We start from the raw sequence: 19,038 nt of genomic DNA on the forward strand, positions 1-19,038 counted from the left end.
GCCGGTCACAATCATCACGTGTGAGTGAAACCATCCCACATGCCATGTTCAATAGCTGTACAATGTCTATGCGACATCATGACTGGCACATCCGAAATATGTAGGGGGCAGAAGGAAGCGCCGGAGAGCCGAAGAGTAATACCTTCTGTCAACCCCTTTAAAGTTGTTGAACTATGCACAGGAAAGGTGATAATTTTTTGATTGTAAAGGGTCTGACGCCTGGAATCTCAAGAACCGGAGCCCCTTGCTCCCTGAGAGAACAGAGTGGCTGCTACACTATTCCTTTGCTATGGGATTGCCGAAGATAGTTGGCTTTCTTTGAGAGTCCCATAATGCTTGACTTGGCTATCCTTGGCAGTCCCATAGCGAGTGAATGACGGACTCAACCTCTCTTAATTGGTTGAGGGGTCCCAGTGGTTAAACCCAAGGATCAGATCCTTGTCACCTATCCCTATCTTTGGATTCATTTTAAGTAGTTGTCTCATGAAGACGACAAGGAACCTTCTCTAGGACATCCATTTGGAATTTTTTTTGCACTGACCATGTGAAATTTGGAATGGGGTAATTTAATACTTTAATACCAAATTCATTTTTATTTCTTTTTCTTCCATTGTTTTTTATTTGGAAAATGAGAAGGGCAGGGGGGGGGGTGATTTGAATTTTATACTTATCAGAACTTCTCTCCTTTTTTTATTTTATTTTTTTTACATTTTTGCTACCCCTCCTTCAACTCTACCACAAGGGCCCTTTTATAAGCAATTGTTTGGTTGCTTATATAGAACCAATTGGTAGCCCTCGACTCCATCATGGTCTGCCAATCAGACCACTGGACCATTAAGTAGACCATAACTGTTTAATGAAATGTTGTGATTGCTGGTACCTGCTGCACATTACATGGGTCTGGCTCCTGAGTGCATTATAATTCCTCACCGGACCCATGACATAATTGTGCGTCGTTGGTCATGAAGGGGTTAACCCATGTTAGAAAGACCTGACAAAAACCTAGGCACCAGGATAAAAGGTGTCATGGCGCCTGGGATTTGTCTAACGCTTCCTTAATATGTCCAGGTTAACCTTATTTTGTGGGTCAGTAAGAATACTACAATACCAAATTTATATAGTTTTTGTTATGTTTTACAACTTTTATAACATAAAAAATAAACACTTTGCTTTCTGTCACCATTCTCTGTGATACATAACTTTTTTAAATTTTTTCGGCAATTGATCTGTGTCAAGGCTTGTGTCTCTATTGCGCGCCCCCAGCTATAGCTTATATTGCCCCTTTTTGAGGTGTATATGACTTTTTGATTACTCCTTTTTTTAGGTGACAAGTTGAACAAAAACAGCAGTTCTAGCATGATTCTTTGAACACTGACGCAGCGATAGCAATTATATTTATTTATTATAGTTCATGATTTTATTTATGTTTTGAACTTTTATTATTTATGTTTTGGCAACCAGTTTATATCTTATAGCAACTTTTTAATATGTTTTTGTGGCAACAATTTCCTCTATTTCCAAATGTGTTGTTGAGAGGTTTGGAAATCATTTCAGGCTGATGAAAGTCACCCTAAACTTCTCTAAAATCCAGGTTGTTGTCCAGGTTTTTGTTGTCCAATAGAACAATGATCAAAAGCAGAATTTTATATAATACCAAAAAATTAATGAGAAATAATTATACAGACCCACACGAAATCATTTGGGCACAAGGAAAAGTCAGGAAATTAGCAGCGGGAAAGACACAAAAAGAAACAAAATCCCTTCTCAGCTGTAGATATGTTTTAAACGTAGTACCATGTACCTGTGTGCTCCCTCTCCCCTCTCACAGGCTGAATTCTAGAGACTGCAGCATCATCCCCCTCCTCCCCTCCTCCTTTCCTCTCCTCTGTGTCTTGTTAATCTTGTAAAGAAGCATCTTAGTTTGTGAACATTTACAGGCATGAAAGGGGAATACTACCTAAAGATGGAAAACAAGTGTACAAAAAGTTGGATTTTTTTACTATTGTTATGTTTCCTTGAGATATCATCAAAAGTTGAAACAATAAGCATGTTTGGCTAAGTAAAAGCAAGAATGGCAGGAGTTGTCTGGTTTACAAGAATGGTGTCTCCTCCTTTTAGTCCCCTCGTGTATAGGCCTCATATACAGAGACGGAGAGCAGGAGGGGCCACCATACTGCGTATTACAGTTATCCCTGAGCTCATGTCTCATAGATGTTCATTCCCGTTCTCAGACAAGGATAAGAGACTGTGCCACCGGTGATGTAAGTGCCCTCTAATTCAGTATGCATACAACTTACCTACTTTATACCTGAGGGTTACACACAATTGTGGAAAATAGGATTGTGAGAACAAAGGAAGGAAGGAAGGAAGGAAAGAAAGAAAGAAAGAAAGAAAGAAAGGAGATAGATAGATATGAGATAGACAGTTAGATAGATATGAGATAGATAGATAGATAGATATGAGATAGATAGATGTGAGATAGATAGATAGATAGATATGAGATAGATAGATAGATATGAGATAAATAGATATGAGATAGATAGATAGATATGAGATAGATAGATAGGAGATAGATAGATAGATAGATAGGAGATAGATAGATAGATAGATATGAGATAGATAGATATGAGATAGATAGATAGGAGATAGATAGATATGAGATAGATAGATATGAGATAGATAGATAGATAGATATGAGATAGATAGATATGAGATAGATAGATAGATATGCGATAGATAGATAGATATGATATAGATAGATAGATTCTATCTATCTATCGCATATCTATCTATCTATCTCCTATCTATCTATCTATCTATCTCATATCTATCTATCTCATATCTATCTATCTATCTATCTCATATCTATCTATCTCATATCTATCTATCTCCTATCTATCTATCTCCTATCTATCTATCTATCTCCTATCTATCTATCTATCTCCTATCTATCTATCTATCTCCTATCTATCTATCTATCTATCTCATATATATCTATCTCATATCTATCTATCTATCTCATATCTATTTATCTCATATCTATCTATCTCATATCTATCTATCTATCTATCATAGATATGAGATAGATAGAAAGATAGATAGATATGAGATAGATAGATATGGGATAGATAGATATGGGATAGATAGATAGATATGAGATAGATAGATAGATAGGAGATAGATAGATAGATAGATAGATAGATAGATATGAGATAGATAGATAGATAGATAGATAGGTATGAGATAGATAGATAGATAAATAGATATGGGATAGATAGATATGAGATAGATAGATAGAAAGATATGGGATAGATAGATAGATATGAGATAAATTGATATGAGATAGATAGATAGATATGAGATAGATAGATAGATAGATAGAGATGAGATAAATAGATATGAGATAGATAGATAGATATGAGATAGATAGATAGATATGAGATAGATAAGAGATAGATAGATAGATATGAGATAGATAGATATTAGATAGATAGATAGATAGATATGAGATAGATAAATATGATATAGATAGATAGATATTAGATAGATAGATAGATATGAGATAGATAGATATTAGATAGATAGATAGATAGATAGATAGATATGAGATAGATATGAGATAGATAGATATGAGATAGATAGATAGATAGGAGATAGATAGATATGAGATAGATAGATATTAGATAGATAGATAGATATGAGATAGATAGATATGAGATAGATAGATATGAGATAGATAGATATGAGATAGATAGATAGATAGATAGATAGGAGATAGATAGATATGAGATAGATAGATATTAGATAGATAGATGGATATGACATAGATAGATATGAGATAGATAGATATGAGATAGATAGATATTAGATAGATAGATAGACATGACATAGATAGATATTAGATAGATAGATATGAGATAGATAGATAGATATGACATAGATAGATATTAGATAGATAGAGATGAGATAGATAGATATGAGATAGAGTAATGATATAGCATTTATCATATTGTTTATCTTTAAGGAAAGAATAAAGACAAATAAAGGAAGTTTCTCTATATTTGGCCTTTAGAGTCTGTTTTTTTCTTCTCGCAGCCTATAAATTTCCCAGGCGGGGTTAATCATTTTGGGATAACAGAAGAGAAGTGTACAGGGGCGGAGCAGACTGTGGTGCAGCAGCAGGCACGAGAGTCACAGCCTGTCTATACCCGGGACAGCAGAGATGCCACGTGCAGCCGGGCAGGGGGGCAAAAACATCATCAAGAAGGCGCTGAGAAGATTCATCAAGGGGCCTGCCCCCGAAGTGTGCCCCCTCCTGTCCAATAAAGACCGCTCCAAAGGAAATCAATGCCTGAAAAAATTCAAGGAACATTTAACATTTGAGGTCCCGATCACGAATTCCATAAAACGGAAAAACAAGGGGACTCTGGACGATGAAGTTCAGGAGGGCGGCATATCTAAAGGTCTGTTCCTTTAAATCTGTTTTATTCACACAATATTGGGGGAGGATTGCTAATGTGGGCGATTTCTATTTTCGCATTTTATATAAATGACGTTTATAATATTATATATAAGTATTTGGGAAAAGTTCTACAACTTTCTAATAGAGACTGTTTCTATCCCTCACCATTTTAAAGATCTCTGCTTGCTGTCAGTGAATACATAAATAAATAAAAAAAATTAAGTGTTGAAGCTGTAAACCAATATAAATCTATTCCTGCCCACATTATGTGAGTCAGTGTTTCCCAACCAGGGTGCCTCCAGCTGTTGGAAAACTACAACTCCCAGCATGCCCGGACAGCCGTTGGCTGTCCGGGCACGCTGGGAGTTGTAGTTTTCCAACAGCTGGAACCACCGGAGACATTGCTATGAGCTATACAACCTGGACTGATACATTGCAGCAGACGTGTTCAGCTGCCTATGTATGTGTATCACAGCATTGCCAAGATTGGATACAATTGTATCCACTTCCGTGCTGCATGCACAACGTTTGCTGCCTTGGCTGTAAAGGTGGCGGCGGGCAGCACTGATGTCAGAAATCAGACTAGGGAAACAACCCCACCCATCTCACAGACTGACCGGCCCATGGCACATCTGCCCGGCAGATGGTAAGTCCGGGCCAGCATATGTGTAATAAACATCTGGGCATGGCGCTTGGAAACAATGTATGAACAATGGACTGAGCCCAAAAGTTTCAACAGCAAGCAAGACATATGAGGACCGTTCTGGAGGGACAGCATTTAAAAAACAGGACTGTCCCGCCGGATCCGGGACGGTTGGGAGGTATGTAAAGAGTGGTTTCATTCACTGCCAGCAAGCAGTGGTTTTATAACTAGCGAGGAATTGAAACACAAGAAGCTGGCAGATTTACTTGAAGGAGTGGTACAGGTTAATAAAAATGATTTCCTATCCAAAGGATAAGGGATAAGTGTCAGATGGCAGGGGTCCGACCGCTAGGACCCCCACAATCTCCTGCCCGACACCATGGCTCCTCCCATGCCAGGAACTGTGGTTGCGGTCCACACCCCCCTCCCTATGCATCTCTACACGAATCTAGTGCTTTAGCTCTCCCATAGAGATGCATGGAGAGCACAAGGAGAACAGGAGCGCCGTGCAGGAGATCACAGGGGTCCCATCTTCCCTGCGTTCTTAAAGGGGTATTCCAGGCAAAAAACTTTTTTTTATATATATATATATATATATGAACTGGCTCCAGAAGGTTAAACAGATTTGTAAATTACTTCTATCAAAAAATCCTAATCCTTTCAGTACTTATGAGCTTCTGAAGTTAAGGTTGCTCGTTTCTGTCTAAGTGCTCTCTGATGACACGTGTCTCGGGAAACGCCCAGTTTAGAAGCAAATCCCCATAGCAAACCTCTTCTAAACTGGGCGTTTCCCGAGACAGGTGTCATCAGAGAGCACTTAGACAGAAACGAACAACCTTAACTTCAGAAGCTCATAAGTACTGAAAGGATTAAGATTTTTCAGAAGAAGTAATTTACAAATCTGTTTAACTTTCTGGAGCCAGTTGATATATATAAAAAAGTTTTTGCCTGGAATACCCCTTTACATTTTCGTAAACTGGATGACCCCTTTAGGACTGGCATTTTAGAAATCAGCCCTTTGCCAATTTCTGCTGGAGTAAAGTTGTAACAAATTCATTAATCCCATTAGTGACTGGCCATACGCATTTTTACTGCAGTCGCTATGGGGCTTTGGGCCTGGCTGCCACATGGGATTCCCGTGCCGGGATCACAAGAGTTCGGCTGTCTGTATGGGGTATGTTCACACCAGAGCGGAATCCGATTGCAGCAGCCTCCTCCGGAATCGGCACTTCATTTTTGAGCATTAAAGGACAAGTCACATCATCAAAAACGTATCCCCTATGCGAAGGATAGGGGATAAGTTTTAAATCACAGGGGGTCTGAGCGCTGGGGCCTCCTGCGATCTCCTGAACGGAGCCCCAGTGCGCTAGCGGGTGCGTCACGACCCCCACGCCACCTCCATATAGATTTATGGGAGAGCCATTCTGCAATCTTCGGCTCTCGCATAAAGTTATATTGAGGAGGCGTGGCGGCCTACGCTTCAGGTGGGGGTCGTGACGCGCTCTTGTGCTAGTGGGAGATCGCGGGGGGCCCGAATGTAGTCTTGAATGGCCCATTCACTACAGTGACTCAACCAGAATATTCGGCATGTTTAGAGTGTTCAATCTTCTGGCTGGGAGTTGTACCGAACTAAGCAGCAGATTCCCACTGAAATCAATGGGAAGCTGCTGCAAGGGGAATTCGGCAGGAATTTCCTTGTAGGAATTTCAGGCAGAATTTCCCTAGTGTCCCCCAGGCCTGTCATGTATGTGACGGTATACAGCTGTTTGAGCGGCATGCTGACAGGCATAATACACTGCTCTACAATAGTACTAGAGTATTCTACTGTGTTATGGTTCTGTGATACTGACACAATTGACGGTGTAGACTTGGTGTCTGTTCTCAGTTTTCATCCCGACTCAGATTTGCAGTGTCAGGTATTGCATGTCGGACACCTGTAAGTGCATTCAAACCGAAAACCCCATATACATTGTGAGAATCCGTAACGTGTGTGGGCACCAACCTACAGACAAGTTCTGCAATAATACTACCCAACCAGGAAATGCTACTACTACTGCATTACGTATTATGATTTAATATTACTGCCATATAGCAACAACATTACAGTGGCTTTTCTACGATATTCAGGGGAATAACTTAACATTTCTAGGCATCAATGACACATAAAGAATAAATAATACACAGTGATGTCACAGTACAGGGATAATACACAGTGATGTCACAGTACAGGGATAATATACACAGTGATGTCACAGTACAGGGATAATACACACAGTGATGTCACAGTACAGGGATAATACACAGTGATGTCACAGTACAGGGATAATACACAGTGATGTCACAGTACAGGGATAATACACACAGTGATGTCACAGTACAGGGATAATACACAGTGATGTCACAGTACAGGGATAACACACACAGTGATGTCACAGTACAGGGATAATACACACAGTGATGTCTCAGTACAGGGATAATACACACAGTGATGTCACAGTACAGGGATAATACACAGTGATGTCACAGTACAGGGATAATACACACAGTGATGTCACAGTACAGGGATAATACACACAGTGATGTCACAGTACAGGGATAATACACACAGTGATGTCACAGTACAGGGATAATACACACAGTGATGTCACAGTACAGGGATAATACACACAGTGATGTCACAGTACAGGGATAATACACAGTGATGTCACAGTACAGGGATAATACGCACAGTGATGTCACAGTACAGGGATAATACACACAGTGATGTCACAGTACAGGGATAATACACAGTGATGTCACAGTACAGGGATAATACACACAGTGATGTCACAGTACAGGGATAATACACAGTGATGTCACAGTACAGGGATAGTGATGTCACAGTACAGGGATAATACACAGTGATGTCACAGTACAGGCATAATACACAGTGATGTCACAGTACAGAGATAATATACACAGGGATGTCACAGTACAGGGATAATACACACAGTGATGTCACAGTACAGGGATAATATCCACAGTGATGTCACAGTACAGGAATAATACACAGTGATGTCACAGTACAGGGATAATACACACAGTGATGTCACAGTAAAGGGATAATACACAGTGATGTCACAGTACAGGGATAATACACAGTGATGTCACAGTACAGGGATAATACACACAGTGATGTCACAGTACAGGGATAATACACACAGTGATGTCACAGTACAGGGATAATACACACAGTGATGTCACAGTACAGGGATAATACACACAGTGATGTCACAGTACAGGGATAATACACAGTGATGTCACAGTACAGGGATAATACGCACAGTGATGTCACAGTACAGGGATAATACACACAGTGATGTCACAGTACAGGGATAATACACAGTGATGTCACAGTACAGGGATAATACACACAGTGATGTCACAGTACAGGGATAATACACAGTGATGTCACAGTACAGGGATAGTGATGTCACAGTACAGGGATAATACACAGTGATGTCACAGTACAGGCATAATACACAGTGATGTCACAGTACAGAGATAATATACACAGGGATGTCACAGTACAGGGATAATACACACAGTGATGTCACAGTACAGGGATAATATCCACAGTGATGTCACAGTACAGGAATAATACACAGTGATGTCACAGTACAGGGATAATACACACAGTGATGTCACAGTACAGGGATAATACACAGTGATGTCACAGTACAGGGATAATACACAGTGATATCACAGTACAGGGATAATATCCACAGTGATGTCACAGTACAGGGATAATACACACAGTGATGTCACAGTACAGGGATAATATACACAGTGATGTCACAGTACAGGGATAATACACACAGTGATGTCACAATACAGGGATAATATAGACAGTGATATCACAGTACAGGAATAATACACAGTGATGTCACAGTACAGGGATAATACACAGTGATGTCACAGTACAGGGATAGTATACACAGTGATGTCACAGTACAGAGATAATACACACAGTGATGTCACAATACAGGGATAATATACACAGTGATGTCACAATACAGGGATAATATACACAGTGATGTCACAATACAGGGATAATATACACAGTGATGTCACAGTACACGAATAATGTACACAGTGATGTCACAGTACAGGGATAATACACAGTGATGTCACAGTACAGGGATAATATGCACAGTGATGTCACAGTACAGGGATAATACACACAGTGATGACACAGTACAGGGATAATACACACAGTGATGTCACAGTACAGGGATAATACACACAGTGATGTCACAGTACAGGGATAATACACACAGTGATGTCACAGTACAGGGATAATATACACAGTGATGTCACAGTACAGAGATAATATACAGTGATGTCACAGTACAGGGATAATACAAACAGTGATGTCACAGTACAGGGATAATATACATATATATAATATAAATTATTGGCACCATTAACTTAATATTTGGTTGCACACCCTTTGGGATAAAAAAACTGAAATCAGTGGCTTCCTATAACCATCAATAAGCTTCATACACCTCTCAGACGGAATGTTGGACCACTCTTCCTTTACAAACTGTTCCAGGTCTCTCTTATTGGAAGGCGCCTTTTTCCAACAGTAATTATAAGATCTCTCCACAGGTGATCAATGGGATTTAGATCTGGACTCATTGCTGTCTCTTCAGAATTCTCCAGGGCTTTGTTGCCCTCCATTTCTGGGGGCTTTTTGATGTATGTTTGGGGTCATTGTCCTGCTGGAAGACCCAAGATCTTGGACACAAACCCAGCTTTCTGACACTGGGCTGTACAGTGCGACCCAAAATCCATTGGTAATCCTCAGATTTCATGATGTCTTGTACACATTCAAGGCCCCCAGTGCCAGAGGCAGCAAAACAACCCAAAACATCATTGAACCTCCAGCATATTTCACTGTAGGTACTGTGTTCTTTTCTTTGTAGGCCTCATTCCGTTTTCGGTAAACAGTAGAATGATTTGCTTTACCAAAAAGCTCTATCTTGGTCTCATCTGTCCACAAGATGTTTTCCCGGAAGGATTTTGGCTTACTCAAGTTCATTTTGGCAAAATGTAGTCTTATTTTTTTATGTCAGTGTCAGCAGTGGGGTCCTCCTGGGTCTCCTCCATAGTGGGGTCCTCCTGGATCTCCTCCATAGTGGGGTCCTCCTGGGTCTCCTCCATAGTGGGGTCCTCCTGGGTCTCCTCCATAGTGGGGTCCTCCTGGGTCTCCTCCATAGCATTTCATTTCAGTTAAATGTCTATGGATAGTTCGCGCTGACACTGATGCTCCCTGAGCCTGCATGACAGCTTGAATATCTTTGGAACTTGTTTGGGGCTGCTTATCCACCATCCGGACTATCCTGCATTGACACCTTTCATCAATTTTTCTCTCCCGTCCACCCCAGGGAGATTAGCTACAGTACCATGGGTTACATACTTCTTGATAATGTTGCGCACTGTGGACAAAGGCAAATCTAGATCTCTGGAGATGGACTTGTAACCTTGAGATTGTTGATATTTTTCCACAATTTTGGTTCTCAAGTCCTCAGACAGTTCTCTTCTCCTCTTTCTGTTGTCCATGCTTAGTGTGACACACACAGACACACAATGCAAAGACTAAGTGAACTTCTCTCCTCTTTATCTGCTTTCAGGTGGGATATTTATATTGCCCACACCTGTTACCTGCCCCAGGTGAGTTTAAAGGAGCATCACAGGCTTGAAACAATTTTATTTCTACACAATTTTGTGAAAGGGTGCCAATAATTTTGTCCAGCTTATTTTTGGAGTTTGGTGACATTATGTCCTATTTGCTTTTTTTCCCTCCCTTTTTTGGTTTAGTTCCAATACACACAAAGGGAATAAACATGTGTATAGCAAAACATGTGTTACTGCAATCCTTCTCTGTGAGAAATACTTCATTTTCTCGAAAAATTTCAGGGGTGCCATCATTTACGGCCATGACTGCGTGTGTATATATATATATATATATATATATATATATATATATATATATATGATTTTTCACCCACTACATATAGGCAGTCTTTAAAATACTGAATCTCTTTTATTTTGTTTCCACAGAGGAAAAGCTCAAAAGTCTAATAGACAAAAACCAATACTACGACGCCTGTTTATTGATCCATGATGTGGAGCAAACAGGACAATTGGATAGTAGTGAATTGTATGACGTCCTAGCCCAGGAGATGTGGGGATCCTTGACCCTGGCGCTTGATGGTGATCACAACCGGATTGCGAGTCTTCAGTTTATCTCTCAATGTATTCAATGGACAAAGCAGCAAAAAGACAACAAGGGTCCGGACTGGAGGCCACAGAACTGGGGCACTGAGATGGAGAGACTGTTCGAGAATGATATAAAGAAGCGGAGTCCAAGACATGACCCCAAAAGAGGCCTGCACTATTATCTGGAGGAACTTGAGAAGAACATTTCAGACACTATACTGAGACTTGAGCGATTTCCAGAGGTCCTGACAGCCGCCTACCTGAAGTGCCTCCATGTTGTGTTACTGAGTCACCTCACCTCATTGGTCAATGAGAAACAGAAGTATGAAGAGTATGTGCTGCTGCTTAAATGGGCCCATAAGGAACATAGAAGGTAGGATATATATATAACGGTAATACATATATGTCTCTCATTCTGATATGACAAGTTAAAGGGGTACTCCGGCCCTGAGACATCTTATCCCCTATCCTTTAAGATGTCTGACCACGGGGGTCCTGCCGTTGGGGACCGCCGCAATCTTTCATTCGGCAACCCCTCTTTGAGCTGCACGCCCCGCCCCCGCTATGCAAGTCTATGGGAGGGGGCGTGACGGCCGTCACGCCCCCTCCCATAGACTTGCATAGCGGAGGCAGGGCGTGACGTTACACGGGGCAGAGTCGTGACGTCACGATACTCCGGCCCCGTGGTCGGCACCCGGCAGTTTGTGAGCTGGTAGCGCGGCGTGCAGCTCAAAGAGGTGGGTGCCGAATGCAAGATTGCGGGGGTCCCCAGCGGCGGATCCTTTGGATAGGGGATAAGATATCTGAGGGCCGGAGTACCCCTTTAAAGGGGGTGTCTAGGATTAGAAAAACATGGCTGCTTTCATCCAACACCAACACAGGTTGTGTCTGATATTGCAGCTCAGGTCCATTGCATTGAATAGAGCTGAGCAGCAATACCCACAAATGTTACAGGTACGGCGTTGTCTTTGGAAGAAAGCAGCCATTTTGTTGTGATCCTGCACAGGCCATTTAATTGTATCTCACATACATAATGATACCCACTATACTGTCAGCCATGGCAGTATTGCAGTGCTCAACTAAAAGTTCCCATTTACTTAAGTCAAAAGTTGTCTGAACAGCTAATATGGTGGCCCCTGACTCCCTGATGATGTTGGAGGAGTAAGGGGCCGGACCTGTTAGGCTCGGTTCACATATGTCTGGCGTCACCAATGCCACAATGTAACAACCAATGCCACAACTGATGATAATGTGCAAATATTAGTATCAGTTGTTTCGGATTCAGCGTCCACTATTTCTGAATGCCGGACAGGGGAGCGCAGAAAGATGATTTTCCCAGTCCGTCCATCGCGCACCATGTCCAACCATCTGGCGCTCAAATTGAGGTGTTATATGAATGGGAACTGTTCTATTCATATAAACAGGATCCGTTATAACCTCTGTTTACCTCTCATGCTTTTCCTACAGCACCGGAGGGACCATAGATATCAACTGCCCAATCTTGATGTTCTCAGATTGATGAGCCATCACCAGAGCCATCTGGCCATAATAAATGTTCATGTGTATGGAGAGTTCAGAAGGGACAGCTGTCAGCTGAACAAATGGCAGACTCTCCTAGAAGTGGGCAGATACAGGCAAACTGTACTGGCAGAGAACAGATACAGACAGACTCTACTAGCAGAGCTCAGATACAGACAAACTCTACTAGCAGAGAGCTGATACAGACAGACTACTAACAGAGCTCAGATACAGACAGACTCTACTAGCAGAGCTCAGATACAGACTCTACTAGCAGAGCTCACGTACAGACAGACTCTACTAGCAGAGCTCAGATACAGGCAGACTCTACTAGCAGAGCTCAGATACAGACTCTACTAGCAGAGCTCAGATACAGGCAGACTCTACTAGCAGAGCTCAGATACAGACTCTACTAGCAGAGCTCACGTACAGACAGACTCTACTAGCAGAGCTCAGATACAGGCAGACTCTACTAGCAGAGCTCAGATACAGGCAGACTCTACTAGCAGAGAGCAGATACAGACAGACTCTACTAGCAGAGCTCAGATACAGGCAGAATCTACTAGCAGAGCTCAGATACAGACAGACTCTACTAGCAGAGCTCAGATACAGGCAGACTCTACTAGCAGAGAGCAGATACATGCAGACTCTACTAGCAGAGCACAGATACAGGCAGACGCTACTAGCAGAGCTCAGATACAGGCAGACTCTACTAGCAGAGAGCAGATACATGCAGACTCTACTAGCAGAGACCAGATACAGACAAACTCTACTAGCAGAGCTCATATACAGGCAGACTCTACTAGCAGAGAGCAGATGCAGACAGACTCTACTAGCAGAGCTATGATACAGGCAGACTCTACTAGCAGAGAGCAGATACAGGCAGACTCTACTAGCAGAGAGCAGATACATGCAGACTCTACTAGCAGAGCGCAGATACAGACAGACTCTAATAGCAGAGCGAAGATAAAGGCAGACTCTACTAGCAGAGAGCAGATACATGCAGACTCTACTAGCAGAGCGCAGATACAGACAGACTCTAATAGCAGAGCGAAGATAAAAGCAGACTCTACTAGCAGAGAGCAGATACAGACACTCTATTAGCAGAGTGTAAAATACAGGCAGATTCTACTAGCAGAGCGCAGATACAGACAGACTCTTATAGCAGAGCGCAGATAAAGGCAGGCTCTACTAGCAGAGAGCAGATACAGACAGACTCTAATAGCAGAGCGCAGATAAAGGCAGACTCTACTAGCAGAGAGCAGATACAGACACTCTATTAGCAGAGTGTAAAATACAGGCAGATTCTACTAGCAGAGCGCAGATACAGACAGACTCTTATAGCAGAGACCAGATACAGGTAGGTTCTACTAGCAGAGTGTAGATACAGGAAGACTCTAATTGCATAGTGATGATCAGTGAATGCAACCCAAGCAGTGCTTATAAAAGTACTCTAGAGGGACTTAGAAAGTGTGTTTTAAAGTATAACACCCACCCACTTACCTCCAGTAAAAATATTATCTTTTAATGACCACAGATAAATTTTTTTTTTTTACGGTGGCCATTAAGGGTACTTAATCTAGCCTCCCAAGTAGGATTTGATGCTGGTTGTATAAACTGTAGCACATCTCGAAAACTGCTGAATTTTACATGATTTCTACCATCAGGTTGCTGTAACCGCATGCTCGGAGTTAAAGGGGTATTCCAGGCCAAAACTTTTTTTTATGTATCAACTGGCTCCGGAAAGTTAAACAGATTTGTAAATTACTTCTATTAAAAAATCTTAATCCTTCCAAGAGTTATTAGCTTCTGAAGTTGAGTTGTTGTTTTCTGTCTAACTGCTCTCTGATGACTCACGTCCCGGGAGCTGTGCAGTTCCTATGGGGATATTCTCCCATCATGCACAGCTCCCGGGACTTGACATCATCATTGAGCAGTTAGACAGAAAACTTCAGAAGCTAATAACTATTGGAAGGATTAAGATTTTTTAATAGAAGTAATTTACAAATCTGTTTAACTTTCCGGAGCCAGTTGATATATATATATAAAAAAAAAGGTTTTGCCTGGAATACCCCTTTAAAGTTTTGCAACATCCAGAGGGCCACAGTTTGAGACCACTGTACTAAGAAGGGAAACTTAAAGTGAAACTGTCTGGTGACTGGGAGTTCCCAGAGGCACTCCCAATGTATCTGGTGGTCTGGGAATTTCCTGGCTGATTTTATCTGGACTCTTAGGCTAGGTTCAGACTACGGAATCCCGGGCAGAAAATTTCCGCCCGGAGATTCCGAGTGCAGCCAGCCCTGACTGAATCAGTTGGCGCTAGGACCGCGCGGACACTGCGGTCTCCAATAGACTGCAATGTGTTCCGCGCGGATTTCCGCCTGAAGAAAGAGCAACCCCTTTCTTCAGGCGGAAATTTCCAAGCGGATTTTCCATTCACAAATTCCGCTTCACAAATTCCGAAGTGTGAATTTGTGAACGGAAACCCATTCACTACACTATACATTTTAGCAGGCGGAATTTCCGCCTGCAATTCCTCTTGAAATTGCAGGCGGAAATTCCGTAGGGTACGTTCACACGTGCGTATTTTTGCTGCAGATTTTTCTGCCCATTGACTTCAATGGATAGCAAAATCTGCTGAAGAAAATCTGCAGCAGAAAATATGCACGTGTGAACGCACCCTTAAATGGCAAATTAGGGAAACAGGGAGTTCTTTCCACAAGGCGGGTTGCCAGACGATATGTCAGCAATACAGTTACACGTTCTTTCCACTTAAGGATGCAGCCAAGTTTTGTTTTTTTACTTTCATTTTCTCCTCCTCGCCTTCTAAGAGCCATAACTTTTTTTTTTACTTTTCAATCTGCATCGCTTTGTGAGGGCTTATTTATTTATAGGACAAGTTGTATTTTTTAATGACACTATTTATTAAACCGTATAATTTATAGAGAAACATTTAAAAAAATATTTATTTTGGAGGCTTCATATTGATATGTTGAAAGAGGCTCAGTTTAAAGGGGTTGTCCAGAATTGGAAAAATGCTGCTTTTTTTTTTTCTTGCAAAAGCAGCACCCCTACTGTCCACAGGTTGTGTGTAGTACTGCACCTCAGTCCTATTCACGTCAATGGAGTTGAGTTGCAATTGCGTTGGCTGTCCGGGAATGCTGGGAGTGGATGTTTTGCAACATCCGGAGGGCCACAGTATGAGACCACTGTACTAAGAAGTGAAACTGAAAGTGAAACTGTCTAGTGACTGGGAGTTTCCCAATGTCTCTGATGGGCTGGGAATTTTCTGGCTGATTTTATCTGGACTCTTAAATGACAAATTAGAGAAACAGGGAATTCTTTCCACAAGGCGGGTTGCCAGACGATATGTTAACAATACAGTAATACGTTCTTTCCACTTTTTTTCTTGAAAAAACAGCACCCCTACTGTCCACAGGTTGTGTGTAGTACTGCAGCTCAGTCCTATTCACGTAAATGGAGCTGAGTTGCAATACCAGACACAACCTGTGGGCAGAAGTGGTGCTGGTTTTGCAAGAAAGAAGCAGCATTTTTCTAATCCTGGACAAGTCCTAAGATATGTTCCCCAGAAGATCCACTGTTGAATTCAGTGAATCATGCAGTGGGGGCGGGGCATCGCAGGGGTCGGTGCCTAGTGACTCCATTTCACTAGAATGTGAAGTTACAGACAATGAATATGTAAATTGCGCCGATGAAGCCCCACCCCAGCGAAGCCCCACCCCCACTGCCGATTCACTGAATTATGTGTGGGGGACATATCTCAGGACCTACTGGACATATTTAAGTAAGTGACCCCTTGTTGGACTCCTGTTCACCCACACTTCTCAACAGCTAATAGCAGTTTAATGTAACCTTTTCCTTGCTGTGATCCTGCAGCTGCTTCTATTTGTTATTCTCACTTGGCACTGTGTAAACACAGTGCATCAGTAACCCTTTCTTTCTCCACATGCCATCTATAGTAGTGTAAGGGAAATGAAGCCCTTTAGGTACACTACTGGCAAACAGCCCAAACTTGGTCCCAGACCCTAAACTGGAGAGAAAGAGAAATAGTTGCCCCCATGGAGGGGACTCTTAGGGGCACAGTAACAGACAACAAACTAATAGAACCATGCAGGTTTTTATAAATCTTTTGAAACAATAAGTACATTTTACCAATGTTTATAAACTAGCACTGGAAAGACGAAACACCAACTGCAATGCTGTATTCTAAGCGATATAATACTATGTATATTCCTTTGCAGGCTGTGCGTACTCAGGGTTGGCTCAGAGAACTTTGATCCTTTGCTATTTGGAAACTGGTTTTCAGACAGTGGGAACAAGATTGTATCTGCTAGACGGGTAAGTAGCTTCACATTTACACACAATAATAGGCCGGGATATGGAGGAATGAGGGAACAGGCTATACGACATGGTATATTGATAACCAGATCTTATAATATGCTGCCATTATTAGCATCCTCACCAGTAGAGGTAATGACCAAAAGAATAAGTCAAAAGAAGGCCCCCCAAAAAATGGCTGAAAAAAATGCTGTATAATTAGACCAAATGGTGTTTGGTATCTTTTTTTCAGCTGTTTTGAGGGCAATTTTTGAGGTTCCAAAAAATGTCTGAAAGAAAAACTATGTGGTGTGGTGCACAGCTTTGTTTGTTTAATAAATATATTACTCTCCAGTTGCCCTAAACACTATCACTACTCTTTCATTTGACTTCATAACATGTTTGCATATCAGTTATCACTGGCTGGGGGCTCGTCCGGGATGCTCCAACTGGGAAAGTCCATTCCTATTTGAGGGGGAAAAGAATAATATGGGCTCGTTCAGAATGCCGTTGTGCTTCGGTAAATGGAGCTCTATCAGTTAGTCCCTTGAAAGGACGGGAGTTTACAGCATATAGGGGGTTGTATATGATGTTTGTTTGTTTTTTTGGAGGGGGGTTATGTTTAGTTTTTTACAGATACTGCACCACTCTTCTGACTCTCTCTACTATTCCAGTGTAGTTGCATAAACAGCCTATAGGCAAGAGTGTTGCTGTTTCAGGGAAAAACAAATATTGATTGTATATATACAGTACATTGAATAAATATTAAAGTAGATCATAAATTGTATTTACAGTAATGAAACCCATCATCTTTCCATTACAGGATATAATGTACAGGACATTCGTGGAAATTCTACAGAGCGAAATTGTGTGGATTTCGTATCCGAAACATGAGGTTCGGTATTATTTCACCGATGTCTTGGAGGTAACATATGACCTGGATATGTTATTGTTTCTATATCAGTTTGCTATTTCATAATTGTATGTCAATACATGGATTGAATGATGGCTGCTTAAAGGGGGACTCCAGAGGATAATCTGGACCTTAATCAAATTAACTGGTGGCAGAAAGTTAAACAGATTCGTTAATTACTTCTATATAAAAATCTTAATCCTTCCAGTATGTATCAGCTGCTGTATGCTCCACAGGAAGTTGTGTAGTTCTTTCCAGTCTGAACACAGTGTTCTCTGCTGACACCTATGTCCGTGTCAGGAACTGTCCAGAGCTGGAGAAAAAGCCCTTAAAGGGGTACTCTGCTGCTCCAGAGGTCGGAACATTTTGTTCCGATCACATGGAGCAGGTGGCGGTGTTGTGACATCACTGCCATGCCCCTAGTGACATCATACCACGCCCCCTCAATGCAAGTCTATAGGAGGGGGCATGGCAGCTGCCACTCCCCCTCCCATAGACTTTCATTGAGGGGGCCTGGTGTAACATCACGAGGGGCGTGGCAGTGATGTCACGACCCTGCCGCCAGCGTTCTGAAGGAACGCTAGGTGCTGCACAGAGATCGCGGGTTTCCACGACCCCTGCGATCAGACATCTTATCCCCAATCCTGACAGAGAATTAAGGAAACTGAATCGTGTCCTCTCTTCAAATTTAGGAAGGAACTAGGATACGCAAAGCAGTGGAAGTCCTTGGGGACACCATAGTTTCTAGGCTACAATCCTTATTTTGGGAGGAGTTTTTGCACTTTGTGACCAGGTAATAAATAATATGTGTTTGCTGATTAAATCATTTTCATATATACCTTACACTATAATGTTGCTTAAACGAGTATTACAGTTTTCAGCAGATAAACATTGTTC

At 41.7% G+C, this 19,038-nt stretch overlaps 1 protein-coding gene across 1 annotated transcript in view; it reads left to right on the forward strand.

Moving 5' to 3' along the window:
- Positions 1-4,095: 4,095 nt before the first annotated feature.
- Positions 4,096-19,038, forward strand: part of LOC130295223 (uncharacterized) — a 46,867-nt gene continuing 31,924 nt past the window's right edge. Inside the window, exons 1-5 of the mRNA XM_056545740.1 lie at positions 4,096-4,463; positions 11,214-11,745; positions 17,153-17,249; positions 18,052-18,153; positions 18,834-18,934. Of these exons, the coding sequence (XP_056401715.1) occupies positions 4,223-4,463; positions 11,214-11,745; positions 17,153-17,249; positions 18,052-18,153; positions 18,834-18,934 (1,073 nt within the window). The 5' untranslated portion in view covers positions 4,096-4,222. The remainder of the gene's footprint in view (positions 4,464-11,213; positions 11,746-17,152; positions 17,250-18,051; positions 18,154-18,833; positions 18,935-19,038) is intronic.

Source organism: Hyla sarda, chromosome 11 (genome assembly GCF_029499605.1).
Source record: "Hyla sarda isolate aHylSar1 chromosome 11, aHylSar1.hap1, whole genome shotgun sequence".
In the NCBI taxonomy this organism is placed as follows: Eukaryota; Metazoa; Chordata; class Amphibia; order Anura; family Hylidae; genus Hyla; species Hyla sarda.